This window comes from Lepidochelys olivacea (assembly GCF_965140295.1).
Source record: "Lepidochelys olivacea isolate rLepOli2 genome assembly, chromosome: 6".
Classification (NCBI taxonomy): Eukaryota; Metazoa; Chordata; order Testudines; family Cheloniidae; genus Lepidochelys; species Lepidochelys olivacea.
In genome coordinates this window covers 123509135-123524214 of record NC_140416.1, presented here as the reverse complement: position 1 = coordinate 123524214, position 15080 = coordinate 123509135, and the positions used below count along the sequence as shown (strand labels likewise).

Below are 15080 nucleotides of genomic sequence, written 5' to 3'. Positions count from 1 at the left end.
GTATGGTATTTAACTTGTATACCTGAAAACACAGCCAGCTGGCCTCACCTCTTCTTTCTCTTCAATATTTCACAGCTGTCCCACCACAGCCATGAAATCTGATCGTTACCAACAATTCAGATTTAGAATATTTACAAATCACAGCTACCCGGCTATACTTTTGTAATAGCAATACCTTTAAATAAAATACCAAGAGGCAGAATTCTTTGGGTAAGTAACTAGCCTATTTTATTTTAAAAGTTACTAGAATTTCAAACCTCCCCACCAACTTGGTGGGAAACCAAAACTCCCAAAACATCAGGCTTTGAGGCTGGATTCATTGCAACAGTCTCCAGGGAGAAGGCTTCTGGCTAGCAGAGATGGTGCAATATTAGTCACTATTTTAAAAGGCAACTAGGAATCAAGAGACCAAATGAGAAGGGGACTGGGGCGCGAGGATAAGGGTGGTACTCCCTGTAGAGGAAGAGTTGTGGAAATGCACACAATTAAACAGGACTTACTTGAGATAGCTCCCAAAGTAGGCTACAATGTTGCAGTGTTTACATTCTTTAACCATATAGATTTCTTGCTGTATCAATGAAAAATCATCTCCTGTAAAACAAAGAAATGGCATGGTCACGCCAACAACATACATAAAACACAGACCTATATGTAAATGAGGGAAGTGGGCACACAGTGACCAAGAGCTTGAAAAGGTCTGAAAACATGCACATAATTATGAAACCCCAAGCCACACTGTATTTTGATATTGTGAGCTACAGCTCACTTCATCGGATGCATACTGTGGAAAATACAGAAGATGTTTTTATACACACACAGGACAGGCCTAACAAAGAAAATAACAGAACGCCACTAGCCGTCACCTTCAGTCTCCAACTAAAACCCCTCCAACGCATTATCAAGGATCTACAACCTATCCTGACGGACGACCCAACACTCTCACAAATCTTGGGAGACAGGCCAGTCCTTGCCTACAGACAGCCCCCCAACCTGAAGCAAATACTCACCAGCAACCACATACCACACAACAGAACCACTAACCCAGGAACCTATCCTTGCAACAAAGCCCGTTGCCAACTGTGCCCACATATCTATTCAGGGGATACCATCACAGAGCCTACTAACATCAGCCACACTATCAGAGGCTCATTCACCTGCACATCTACCAATGTGATATATGCCATCATGTGCCAGCAATGCCCCTCTGCCACGTACATTGGTCAAACTGGACAGTCTCTACGTAAAAGAATAAATGGACACAAAACAGATGTCAAGAATTATAACATTCATAAACCAGTCGGAGAACACTTCAATCTCTCTGGTCACTCGATTTCTGATCTCAAAGCGACTATCCTTCAACAAAAAAACTTCGAAAACAGACTCCAACGAGAGACTGCTGAATTGGAATTAATTTGCAAATTGGATACAATTAACTTAGGCTTGAATAGAGACTGGGAATGGTTGATTCATTATAAAAAGTAACCTATTTCCCCTTGTTTATTCCTCCTTCCCCCCCCCCCCCCACCACTGTTCCTCAGACATTCTTGTTAAACCCTGGATTTGTGCTGGAAATGGCCCACCTTGATTATCACACACATTGTAAGGAGAGTGATCACTTTACATAAGCTATTACCAGCAGGAGAGTGGGGTGCGGGGAGAGAAAACCTTTTGTAGTGATAAACACCCATTTTTTCATGGTCTGTGTGTATAAAAACATCTTCTGTATTTTCCACAGTATGCATCCTATGAAGTGAGCTGTAGCTCACAAAAGCTTATGCTCAAATAAATTGGTTAGTCTCTAAGGTGCCACAAGTCCTCCTTTTCTTTTTGCGAATACAGACTAACACGGCTGTTTCTCTGAAACCTGTATTTTGATAACTGCTGACCCTTTTATGAGAGTTTCCAACACATCATCCTATTCAATATCAGGGATTCATATATATCCTTCTTTTCACTTTCCTATCTTTTTTACATGCTTTGCATGACACCAAAATGTTTCTTGAAGACCAGTGGAGAAGAGCTGGCCTGGCGTCGAGAGGTAGCCTGCAATATGATCAGTTAAGACATTAGATCAGTTCACTCACTAGCCAGCAAGCAATGGGAGTGCTCTGGAAAGACCGTACTCAGAGGGATGGGAACACCATACAATGCTTTTCGGCAGCTCCTCTGGCTACTTTAGGAAGGAAACTAACTGGTTCTGCAGGGGTTGTTCTAACTCTTCATTTGCGCAATGGGGAAGGGAGGGTGTATAGTACCAGTGATTCAAGAGCCCTGAAGGTAGAAGGAAATGGTCCCTCCCAAAAGCAGACACCACAAAAACTATTTTTTTAAATATTCCATTTCCAATTAATTCTGGGGGACAGAGTATTGCCAGCAGAGCACTCTCGGTCACTGATGACCAAGAGAGGGGCCAAAGTCAGAGTCCCAAACGCTGAGCTCCTTGCTACAGATGCATTTTAAGATGATGGATCATAGCGGTTATATAAGTAGAACTATGCATCCTCAGCAATGTCTGTCTTGAACACAGGGTAATTAAAAAACACTTAATGCGGCTGTTCTCTGCCTTTGGTATTTCCACCATTTAAATATAAAGGGATCTGGACCAGCTCCAATTAATTTAAATATAATTGGACCTGGTCCCGCTCCAATTAAGTCAATGAGTATCTTTCCACTTACTTCAACAAGGGTTGGATCAGACCCTAAATGATGGGGCACCAACATTACTATGGCCACTTTCTTGCAATGGAAACCAGGAAAAGAGGGCACAAAGGGGCTGGTGATGGTGCTAAGGAAGAGTGTGATTGGGGGCCTAATTTTGGAAGGTAAATTTTAAATGCATGTTCTGCAGCCAGATGCTTCTTTGGCAACAGATGCTCATTTAAATTCCAAGACAAAACGACATTAAGATGGAGTCAGGTTGAGAGCACATATCCACAACAAGGGTAAAAAGCATTACAGGTATGTTGCAGTTATCTCACAGCCTAGCATTACAAACCCAGGAAATGAAGAGTTAAAGTTACACTTAAAAGAACTGCACAGTTAAGTGACCCAAACAACCTTAACTCTGCCCTGTAGTGACATCATGTAACAACAATGATGATGATGAAGGTATCTGTACCCAGAGTATAGATTTAAAAAAAAAATGGCTTTAAAAGACATCAGGGTATTTTTTCTTTGCTCTTCCATGGTGCCACTACATGCAAAGTTAAGGCTACAGCAAAGAGCAAAAGCAAACATACCAACCCTGAAGAGGAAGGTTCTTTGAGGGGTTTTTAAGACACTACCAGGGGGTATTTCCTAACAACTGAGACAAGGCACAGGTATCCTCTGAAGAATGCAAGCAAATGGGAAACCTTCAAATACAACTGGCCAGTTCGAATAAAAGATATCCCAAAAGAAGAGCTTTAGGAGACTAGAGTGTTTGGACTCCCCTCTCATCTATCCTACATGCTGAACCTAAGCAATAATACTTAGCAAATGTATTGAGTGAGGCCCACATGGCTATTGATCAAATGAGCATTGATATGGCCAGTCAGGTCACAGCAATCTGAAATGCAGCCAGACAGCTATTTATACATAGTCTTATTGTTAACAGCATTGCTCAAGGAAGTGGTGTGAGGTGAAACAAGAAGTAGAGAAGGTTGTCTAAAAGCCTTAGTCTGCTTCAAGTAAAACCACAAGGACTTTTGAATGTTGAGTATATGGAGAAGGGCCTCACTGGGGTGGGAAAGCAGGCATGGAAAAAACATTGGCAGCACAATGGGTTTCTGGGAAGGTAGAACTCAAAATGTCACATTAGAGAAGACTCTTCGAGGTGCCTGAAGCCAAGCACCTGGGATAACCATTCTTTTTTGTTTATACATTGCAAGCTAAATAAATATAATAAAGTAGTTTCTATAAACCAGATGATCAAGTTCTGCACACATTTTGTACTGTACAGGGGAGTTACCCCATGATTACACTGAATTTTGGCATGAATTCATGCACCTGCCTAAAACTATTACTGTGAACAGAATAATTTTGGGTTTGAGTCAGGTGGATTAATTCACTCCAGTTTCTCTGACAAATTTTCTACAGGAAACTGTTAAAACACTTAAGTGTAACAGACCGGAGTATTTCAAAATTAATGTCATTTTTAAAGAAGGTCAATATCAAATCCAAAAGAGTAAGTCTGAAGGAAGAAATCAGCACCAGGAAGGCATTAACTTTCGCTAGATAACAATGTTTGCAGTGTTGTTATACCCTTGTTGGTTCCAGAATATGAGAGAGACAAAGTGCTGAGGTAATATCTTTTACTGGACCAACTTCTATTGGTGAAAGAGACGAGCTTTTGCACGTCACAGAACTTTTCTTCAGATTATGAAGCTCGAAAATTTCTCTGTCACAGATAGAAGTTGGTCCAATAAAAGATATTACCTCACCCACAGTGTCTCTATAGATGATATCAGTTCTCCAGCTGTTTGCATCACATCAAATGATGCCAAATCCCTTGTTAACAGAAATGTCCTCACTTCAGAGGTCGTCACTAAGTACTGTCTATTCATGAACAGAGACTTGAATATACATGGCACTTTTATTTCAACGAGATGATCAAACAAGGTCCCAGCCCTAAACACCTCACAATCATAGGTAGCAGCCTGAGTTGCCCTTACAGAGGCCTTGCTTAGCAAAGAGGGTTTTAGAAGGGATCCAAAGGAGGAGGTAGGAGGTGCTTGCTGGATGTTGAGAGAGGTTGTCCTGAGTGTAGTGGACAAAGAGAAAGGAACTGTGAAGAATGGAGCAGTAGGGAAAGACACTTGGCTGGAGTACACAGAGGATAAAGAGAGGTCATATGTACAACTTTAAAGGGAGGAAGAGGTGGAATTTCAAAAGAATAAGGGAATTAGTGCAGAAGTTTAAGGGAGAAAAGCAGAAAAGCTGCTAGAATAATGGAAGAGCAAGAGGCTCTAGGTGGCAGTATCTTGGACAGACTATGAAAAGGAAAAGATGGGGAGGCCAAGATGAACTATTCCTTAACCTCGTACTGGAATGAAGCGAAGAAAATTATCAATACCGCATGACAATAATACTTGCTCTCAACATTTCATTTGGAGGAAGACAGCAACCAAAAATAAGAACCTGATTTTAAGCAAAGTAGCTTGCAAAACAATTTACTTCTGGTTTAGTCATCAGAGACCACTTTGTGCTAAACAACATGTTATCGGAAAAATGTACTTTTGTCTGCTCATATGTTTGCAATTATAGGTTATGCAGCATGCCGAGCAAAAAGCTGGTTTGGGGAGTTGTTGTAAATCATGCAAGCAGCACGGTGACTCACTGCAGCTTGCTAACGTTATGTAATTGTATCTATACAGTTAAACATACAACATACAGAAGAGAGGATGTCACAATATAAAGTACTTTCCCCAGATCAAAACTGGTGGTTGAACCTGCTCCATTTGGCTCAACAATCTGCTCTTCTCCCTGCCAACTGTGCTACAGAATAGACTATTATAATCTGTCACCATATCACCTTGCGCTGCGATCCCATCCAGAACTCACAAGCTAAGCAAGTTAGGGCCTCTCCAAGAATCACTAAGGCCCATCTACACTAGAGAACGGTTCCAGTTGCAATTAAAGTTTTAAAATTAGCCTAACTAGCCAGTATTAGTTCTCATCAGCCATCCTAGATCTGGTGTTGGTCCATCCTGGATCCACATACACAGAGCACGCACCTCTTTCAAGCAGAGGCATAATGTCTATGGTTTACAGGGTATATTCGCTCTTGATCACATTTTCATTTGTTCCACTGCCCTGCTATGAATGGTACCATCCTGTGTAAGGAGCCACTCATGCACCCCGAGAAGCCACGGATACACCTACACCCTTGCAGCTCCTGGACTGACTCTGGGTTACTGTTTATTTTTCAGAGATTCCCCCTGGGACAAATAGATAGTTATTGTTTTAATAAAACAGTATTTGCATAATCTCAGTGGTGCATCATGGGATTAGGGGTGTATGTGCGAAGAGAGAGATGGGATGGACAGAGCTGAGAAAAGCCACAGCAGCTCTTGCGCCTGCATGCAATTGAGAGGAAAGGGGTTTGACTGGGTTGCCAAAGACATCACTTCAGATTTGGGCAGGAGCACTGGGAGACTAAAATGCACCCTGCCAGCTAGTTTGCCAGCACTTCTGATCTATGCTAACACTGTAAACTGTAACACGAGTTAGGAACCCATATTAGACTTGCTGGCAGAGGGGTAACAAATGATACAAAGCATGTCTTCAGGTCAGAAGCAGCTACACACAAACTAGCTGCATAACATTATTTGCCTCATGGGTGTTATCTATTTTGCCACAAGACGCCAGTGTAGACGGGGCTTCAAAGGTGCTGGAAGAAGTGGCATTTGCAGAACCAGTGTGCCAGCATCAAACTCAAGGCAGTGAAATGCAAGTGAGCAGTTTGCACCATTTGCAGCCGTTAAAGATATCTCTCGTGTTTTATCAGCGTAAGGGTCCCCTGGCTAAATTCCAGCTCAGGAAACAACTAATGACTTGAACTCTGCCATTTTTCAAGTGTTTGTATTTGAACAATTAGAGCTCCCAGAAAAAGCAAGGGAAGTTTTATAACAATTCCTCTCTGTATGCAAACTCCACAGCAAAGCTGCCCAAGGTACAATATCCAAACCTCACTAAACCCCTAGAGAAATTTACAGAGATCTCCTCATCCCATTCAATATTAGGAAAAAAATCATTCCAAATCCAGTGTGTGAATCCAGTCAGGGGTCTGATCTGTGCTGATGACTGATACAGGTTTCACAAGGTGCAGATTTTTATTTTAAAATGGAATTTAGTGCTTTGACCTCCCCTCCCAGAGATATGTGCAGATATCTGGCTTCTGATTGGTAACCACATTGCTCGTCATCTAAGCTGACATAAAATCTGTTTAGAACTGATCAATACAGCAGCTTTAACTTTTGCTCTGTGTAGAGCGAAAGCTTGTCTCTCCCACCGTCAGAAGTTGGTCCAATAACAGATATTACCTCACCCATCTTGTCTCTCTAATATCCTGGCGCCGACACAGCCATAACGATGCTGCATATATCACCCCCTTGGACAGGTCTAGCTTTCCAGAACCTCAGTGGTGTACCCAAGGTTCCCTTCGTAGGCCCTCTAATGTTTAGGAGATTTGCGGGATCACCTTGTACCTCTCACTCCTATGTAAGGCAGCTACACTCTGGTCCTGGCTAGAGGATGGGTGGAGCAGAATGAGACTCTTTCCAAGGGATAAAGTCAAGATGTGGTTGTTGTTGATGGAGGAGGAGGTTGTCTTTGGCCTGATGGCCTCCATCTTAAAGTTCCTTCAGAGCGGTGAGACACATGATCCCTCTGAGATGTGGTGATCCCTGTCAACCCTTCCCCCTGGCTGTTAGTTAGCTAGGGAGCAGCCTGCCACCACCCCTCAGTGGAATTATTGGAAGGAACTGCATGAGGTAGTCAGTTTGAGTGGCTTCAGGGACTTTGCCCAGGGAAGCATCAGTGGGTGGGAGGCTCTGGGAGTGTAACACAGCCGCCCCAGCGGAGCTCTCTCCTCCTGGGGATTTGCAGCTGCTGGGCGCTGGCAGGCCAGAGAGACCAGCTCTGGACTCCATGTCACAAATATTGCTGGGGCTATGGTCAATTAGTCTCACCTCAAACCACTGGATCCCATTACTTCCCTCCCTCCTCCATATGCATTCAGGCCCCTGAACCTCGCACAGCCACGGAACAGCAGATGCTTCCCACCCCAGTCTGCCTTCTTCCCAAGTCTCATGCTTTCGGGTCACTGTTGCTTTCCATTCTGGCTTCTGAACTGTCTCATCCCCAACTTTCCTCCCAGTTTCATCTTGTCCTCAATCGCTTCCCATGCTGCTGCCTTCTTGATTTCATTAATTCTGTACCAGTCTGTGTTGGGGTGTGTTTGGCCTCCGAGACACTCTGCTGGGCCCCACGCTCCTACAATCCCTCCCGCTCCCCCAAGAAGCAGCGAGCTGAGCAGAAAAGAGCAGCAAAGGAGGGTTCTCTAATCTTACCTAAAGAAGAGACTCCAGAGCACCCATTTTGGAAACCATAGACCCAGTCCTCCAAGGACTAGAGAGGCTAGTAATAGCCAATCGGGCCTGCTGGCCCAGATAAAAGGAGCTGCCTGGCCTTAGGAGGTCAGTTCCCACCTTGGACGAGAGGGGCGAGGAAGGACACTCCTCTTTGGGCAAAGGGAGCTGAGGGACAGCCAGAGTTTGTTTTCTGGTTGAGTTTTGCATAGCTGGGTTTGCAGGGAGAGAACCTAAGAACCTTAGTACTGAGATAACGGTGAACCTACAGGGTCCAGGTAGGAAGAGGCTCAAGGAAGAAGCAGCAATGAATTGAATCAAGCATTACATGGCTGCCGTTTATAAGGTTCTTGGGCTGGAGCCGATATTAGTGGTGGGCCCGGGCTCCCCTCCTGGCCACATGAAGTGGCATAAACCCCAAGAAGGGATGGAGCCTATTTGGGAGCCTGAACAAAGGGCTGAATTTAAGTGGCCCAGAGCCAGGGCTGAAGATCCTAGTGAGAGCAAATAGACCGTTGACTGACTCTTTAACGCCCTGGAAGGGTGTCATTCGGACTGCAATATCACTCCCAGCCAAAATGAGGCACTCAAGAGGTGAGTGCCCCTTCACACAGCCAGTAAAAGGTTAAGCTGAGAATGGAAAACGTATAACCGAGACACATAGCTATCTGACATAAGAATAGTTAATTATGAGAACACTCATAGATGCATAATATGTAATAATCAAAGTAATAAAATGACACTAGATTTCAAGAAATACATTTCACAGCACTTGGTATTTTTATTGCATTAATTTAAATTGTGCATTACTGCATGCCTTCTGCATCACAAATAGCAATTAAAAACACTATGTTGATTCTGTTTTGCTTTCTATATATCCTGAAAAGAGGTTTGTTTGTTCAAAAGCTCATGAATATGGTACTCATGAAACTGAAGGTTACGGTCATAGAGATTAAGGCCAGAAGGGAGCACTAGATCACCTTGTCTGACCTCCTGTATATCACAGGCCACCAACCCCATCCAGTGCCCCAAACTAACCCAACAACATAAATGAGACCAAAGTATTACAGCCCATAGGAGACTAGACCATTATGTGCCAGAGACAGAGAATAGGAGGGACCGAGGGGCATCAGTGCTTGAGGGCCCCACATGCCAGGGAAATGGTTATACCCAGATAAGCCTGGCAAGTGACCCACACGCTGCAGGGAAGGTGGAAAAACCCACAAGACCACGGCCAATCTGACCTGGGGGAGAATTCCTTCCTGACCCCGTATATCGTGACCAGTTAGACCCCTGCCTATGCAAGAAAGAACGAGCCAGCCAAGCCCTTGAGAGAGAGAATGTTCAGCGCCAGTTCAAAGCCATGGCCTACCCTGACAATGAACCACCTCCAACCATATTGATCAATTTGCTTACACGACACCTTACTCGAATGCGCCGTCTCGCTCAAACTCCTCCAGTATGCCCCTAAAACTGCAATTCAAGTTCTGGGTGTGTCGTAAGCGAAGAATGATCTATCATGTCAAATTGCATAGTGATCTTGTTTAGTGAAATGATATCTACCAGGATTAGAATGGGACCAGACTAAGAGTCAGCATTTGAATCCAAGTGTCAGAAGTGAAAGGCTACAGGGCCAACACCAGACCACTTCATAGCTCATGAAGCTTTTAAAAAAAAACAAAAAAAACCACCAACCTAACATGGTCACACACTACGGACCAGATTCTTAAGTACAGCGAGGTTGCACTCAGCACAAGGTGGTGGTAACAAACCTTAAAGTTAAAGGTAACAAAGTCATTTTCATACTCTTCCGATCTTAGGGACTGCCAGGGCCAGTTCAGCCACATGTTAAATTAAAGCAGTCTCAGGGTTGCTCCTACTTACACCATCTGGTAATGGCCCCCTAGGGACTGCTACACAGCCAGGGATTGCCAGAGTAGACAATGGTTGTTCCAACAATCTCTCCTCACCCTCTTTCAATCCCCAACATATTCCTTATTAAGGCAGCTTTCCAGCTCCTGCAAGAATGGGCCAAAGAGGCCAGAACAGTGGTTGAGGATCTGGCTGTAATAGTTCAACAGATATGATCAAATATTAAAAAAAAAGTGACTTCAGAACATGAATCACAAAGTGCAGAAACTAACATTGCAAACAAAACACCCTGTTCTGACTTTATGAAAGCCAAACTCCACACGTGTGTACAGTTATTTGCTATGGCAGTAAAATCTCCAAACTTCCAACTTCAATCAACATAGTACAAGATACATCAATAGTCCAACTTCAAATACAATAACTAGCTTCTTTTGCCCCAAACAGAATGTTTCTACAAGAAAAATAAAGACATCAGACCAATTCTCCCAAAACCAAATGAAAACCAGCAACTAGATACTTCAGTAAATTTGTAAAGGGGTCTATTTAGAGCATTACAAACATAAGTCAAATATTCCCAGTGTTTTTATTTAATGGTACAGCAGTATTTGCAATGTAGATTCCCATTAATTTCAAAAGTAATTTTTACTGTATTTTCCTAAAGAGAAGGCTCCGCAGAGAAGAATTATACTGACAAATAATTGTCCTTCTGCATCTGCTATTCCATTAGTTCATCTGCTAAACCCATACAAGGAAGTGGCTTTTGTGTTTCACATAATTTTGGCTTTTGCACAGGTCTCCTGAAAATACTGAGTACAGTGAGAATTAGTTTCTGAAATTGAGCTGGCTCTCAAGTTATGTGAAGCATTTGAACTCAGTGAATATTGGGAAATGTCACTAGCGTGCCAGAATGTTTTTGGCTAAATGCTCTCCAGAGTCTGTGCCAAAAGAAGTGAAAAACACTGTCTAGTCCAATTTTATTAGTACGGTCTAAGTAATGGGTAGCTGAGCTAGCACATTGCACAGACGGTCAAACAAATTCAGGACTGAAGCCTTCTAAACGGGGGGATGAAGGCGGGAGTTAGTTTCCTTTGTTTAGAGGAAGGGGACAAGCCAGGTGGAAGAAGAGATTTAACAATTTTGCAACTTTAGTTTTACTTCCAAGTTTCTTTTGCCTGCTAATCCAATTACCACCGTTAGATTGGTAATGGGAACAAAACACAAACCATTCCCATCCTAAAATTAAGCAGTTTCTTTCTCTGGGTCGTCTTCTCTATGGGTCCCATACTCCAGTGAGAATTTCTCAGCTACCACCTGATTTTGGGCAGCCTTTTTTCACCTCTGATTCAGTGCACATGGCTGGAAGTTAAAGCTAGACAAATTCAGACTGGAAATAAGGCATACATTTAACTGGGAGAGTAATTAACTTTTGGAACAATTTACACAGGGTCGTGGTGGATTCTCCATTGTTAACAATTTTTCAACCAAAATTGGACGTTTTTCTAAAAGATCTGCTTGGGAAGTTCTCTGTCCTGTGTGATACATGAGGTCAGATTAGATGATCACAGTGGTCCCTTGTGGCCCTGGATTCTATGAATATATAAATCACTTGCTCCATCATTCTTTCTTTTCCTCATTTGCTTCCTTCCTCTTCTCTGAGGTCCCCTATTATGCTGACCATCCCTTTCAGCTGAAAAGGACCATACAGAACTCAAAGTTAGCCAAGCTCCTTCATTTCTCTAGTGTCAGCAACATTCAGAATTTTTAACAGCACATAATCAATCTCATCTCTAGCTGTGTCCTCCGGGCTAAATGCAAAGACTTAGCCCCCTACCTCAACCACCAAATGTTCCATTCTGCCTACTTAGATACTCAAATGTCTTCAACGCTGTACTGAAGATACCATATTTGCTACACTCTGGGTTTGGGTTGAAAGGAGTTGTATTCTCTGCAAGAGCTCCAAAATTAATTGGAAGAGTTTTTCGCATTGACCTGATGCCAGGGCTGACAGTACTACAGCCTGACTACTGTTTAATCTGAAACGCCCCTAATATATTGGACAAAATCCATTCAAAACTTTCAAAATAAGTAAAAACTTTATATAAATACAAAATCTCCCCCAAAGCCAATGCAGAGATTTTTAATAAGATGAGTGTGATATGTTGAGACAGCCACGTCTACCTGAAAGAATGTGAGCTGCTGCATTCTAAATAGACTGCATCATTGAGGCCATGTGAGCAAACACTTCATAGAATAAAGAAATACTGTAATCCAGCCTTAAAAATAATACCCCCACAAGGTCTTCACCAGCAGTCTGTGCAAGCACCTCCTAAGAAGGAACTCATGCTAGCAATGGTTTGTAATCATAGAATCATAGAATATCAGGGTTGGAAGGGACCCCAGAAGGTCATCTAGTCCAACCCCCTGCTCGAAGCAGGACCAATTCCCAGTTAAATCATCCCAGCCAGGGCTTTGTCAAGCCTGACCTTAAAAACCTCTAAGGAAGGAGATTCTACCACCTCCCTAGGTAATGCATTCCAGTGTTTCACCACCCTCTTAGTGAAAAAGTTTTTCCTAATATCCAATCTAAACCTCCCCCACTGCAACTTGAGACCATTACTCCTCGTTCTGTCATCTGCTACCATTGAGAACAGTCTAGAGCCATCCTCTTTGGAACCTCCTTTCAGGTAGTTGAAAGCAGCTATCAAATCCCCCCTCATTCTTCTCTTCTGCAGACTAAACAATCCCAGCTCCCTCAGCCTCTCCTCATAACTCATGTGTTCCAGACCCGGAATCATTTTTGTTGCCCTTCGCTGGACTCTCTCCAATTTATCCACATCCTTCTTGAAGTGTGGGGCCCAAAACTGGACACAGTACTCCAGATGAGGCCTCACCAATGTCGAATAGAGGGGAACGATCACGTCCCTCGATCTGCTCGCTATGCCCCTACTTATACATCCCAAAATGCCATTGGCCTTCTTGGCAACAAGGGCACACTGCTGACTCATATCCAGCTTCTCGTCCACTGTCACCCCTAGGTCCTTTTCCGCAGAACTGCTGCCTAGCCATTCGGTCCCTAGTCTGTAGCTGTGCATTGGGTTCTTCCGTCCTAAGTGCAGGACCCTGCACTTATCCTTATTGAACCTCATCAGATTTCTTTTGGCCCAATCCTCCAATTTGTCTAGGTCCTTCTGTATCCTATCCCTCCCCTCCAGCGTATCTACCACTCCTCCCAGTTTAGTATCATCCGCAAATTTGCTGAGTGCGCAATCCACACCATCCTCCAGATCATTTATGAAGATATTGAACAAAACCGGCCCCAGGACCGACCCTTGGGGCACTCCACTTGATACCGGCTGCCAACTAGACATGGAGCCATTGATCACTACCCGTTGAGCCCGACAATCTAGCCACCTTTCTACCCACCTTATAGTGCATTCATCCAGCCCATACTTCCTTAACTTGCTGACAAGAATACTGTGGGAGACCGTGTCAAAAGCTTTGCTAAAGTCAAGAAACAATACATCCACTGCTTTCCCTTCATCCACAGAACCAGTAATCTCATCATAAAAGGCGATTAGATTAGTCAGGCATGACCTTCCCTTGGTGAATCCATGCTGGCTGTTCCTGATCACTTTCCTCTCATGTAAGTGCTTCAGGATTGATTCTTTGAGGACCTGCTCCATGATTTTTCCAGGGACTGAGGTGAGGCTGACTGGCCTGTAGTTCCCAGGATCCTCCTTCTTCCCTTTTTTAAAGATTGGCACTACATTAGCCTTTTTCCAGTCATCCGGGACTTCCCCCGTTCGCCACGAGTTTTCAAAGATAATGGCCAATGGCTCTGCAATCACAGCCGCCAATTCCTTCAGCACTCTCGGATGCAACTCGTCCGGCCCCATGGACTTGTGCACGTCCAGCTTTTCTAAATAGTCCCTAACCACCTCTATCTCCACAGAGGGCTGGCCATCTCTTCCCCATTTTGTGATGCCCAGCGCAGCAGTCTGGGAGCTGACTAAAAAAACTCATCTAAAAAACTTGAATAGAAGTCACTTGCCTGAGGCAAGTCAGGCTAGCAGTACAGTGAAATTTACAAAGCTATAATCACCATTGCTAATTACAGTAGTATTGTAAGCAGCAGTGAAATGGGTCACGTGGTTGTATGTTTCACTCTGCTACTCAAAGTGAAGTGCACAGGCAGGGACAATCCCTAGCTTCTGAAGGTTCTTTCCCTCCCCACACCTCCCTCTAACAACAGAGGATTAAGTCCCTGCCTCACAGCTTTCCAAGCAGCACATAAAAACATACAACCATCTGGTCTATTTCATTTGGATCAGGAGCAGAAACCTAAGGGCTCAAGGGGGACAGTTTTACTGCATTCATAGTAGGCTGAATCCACCCCTCTCTTCTCCATAAAAAACATTGCCCTGCCTTCTACTAGCGCTACATTGATGATACCATCATCATCTGGACCATGGAACAGAAGCCCTTGAGGAATTCCACCATGATTTCAACAATTTCCATCCCACCATCAACCTCAGCCTGGACCAGTCCACACAAGACATCCACTCCCTGGACACTACAGTCCTAATAAGCACATAAACAATGGTCACATAAACACCACCCTATACCGGAAACTAAAAGTCGCAATATTACACCAAAAAAACCTTCAAAAACAGACTCCAACGAGAGACTGCTGAACTGGAATTAATTTGCAAACTGGACACCATTACATTAGGCTTGAATAAAGACTGGGAGTGGATGTGTCATTACACAAAGTAAAACTATTTCCCCATGTTTATTTTTCCCCCCTACTGTTCCTCACACGTTCTTATCAACTGCTGGAAACGGCCCATCTTGATCATCACTACAAAAGGTTTTTTTTCTCTCTTGCTGGTATTAGCTCACCTTAACTGATCACTCTCATTACAGTGTACATGGTAACACCCATTATTTCATGTTCTCTGTGTATATAAAATCGTCCTACTGTATTTTCCACTGCATGCATCCGATGAAGTGGGCTGTAGCCCACGAAAGCTTATGCTCAAACAAATTTGTTAGTCTCTAAGGTGCCACAAGTCCTCCTGTTCTTTTTGCGGATACAGACTAACACGGCTGTTACTCTGAAATTTGGCCTTTAACTCT

General features: G+C 43.6%; 1 protein-coding gene across 1 annotated transcript in view; it reads right to left on the bottom strand.

Moving 5' to 3' along the window:
• MAP4K5 (mitogen-activated protein kinase kinase kinase kinase 5) overlaps positions 1 to 15080 on the bottom strand; it is an 88401-nt gene that overhangs the window by 43893 nt on the left and 29428 nt on the right. Inside the window, exon 4 of the mRNA XM_084630823.1 lies at positions 501 to 591. Within this exon, the coding sequence (XP_084486949.1) occupies positions 501 to 591 (91 nt within the window). The remainder of the gene's footprint in view (positions 1 to 500; positions 592 to 15080) is intronic.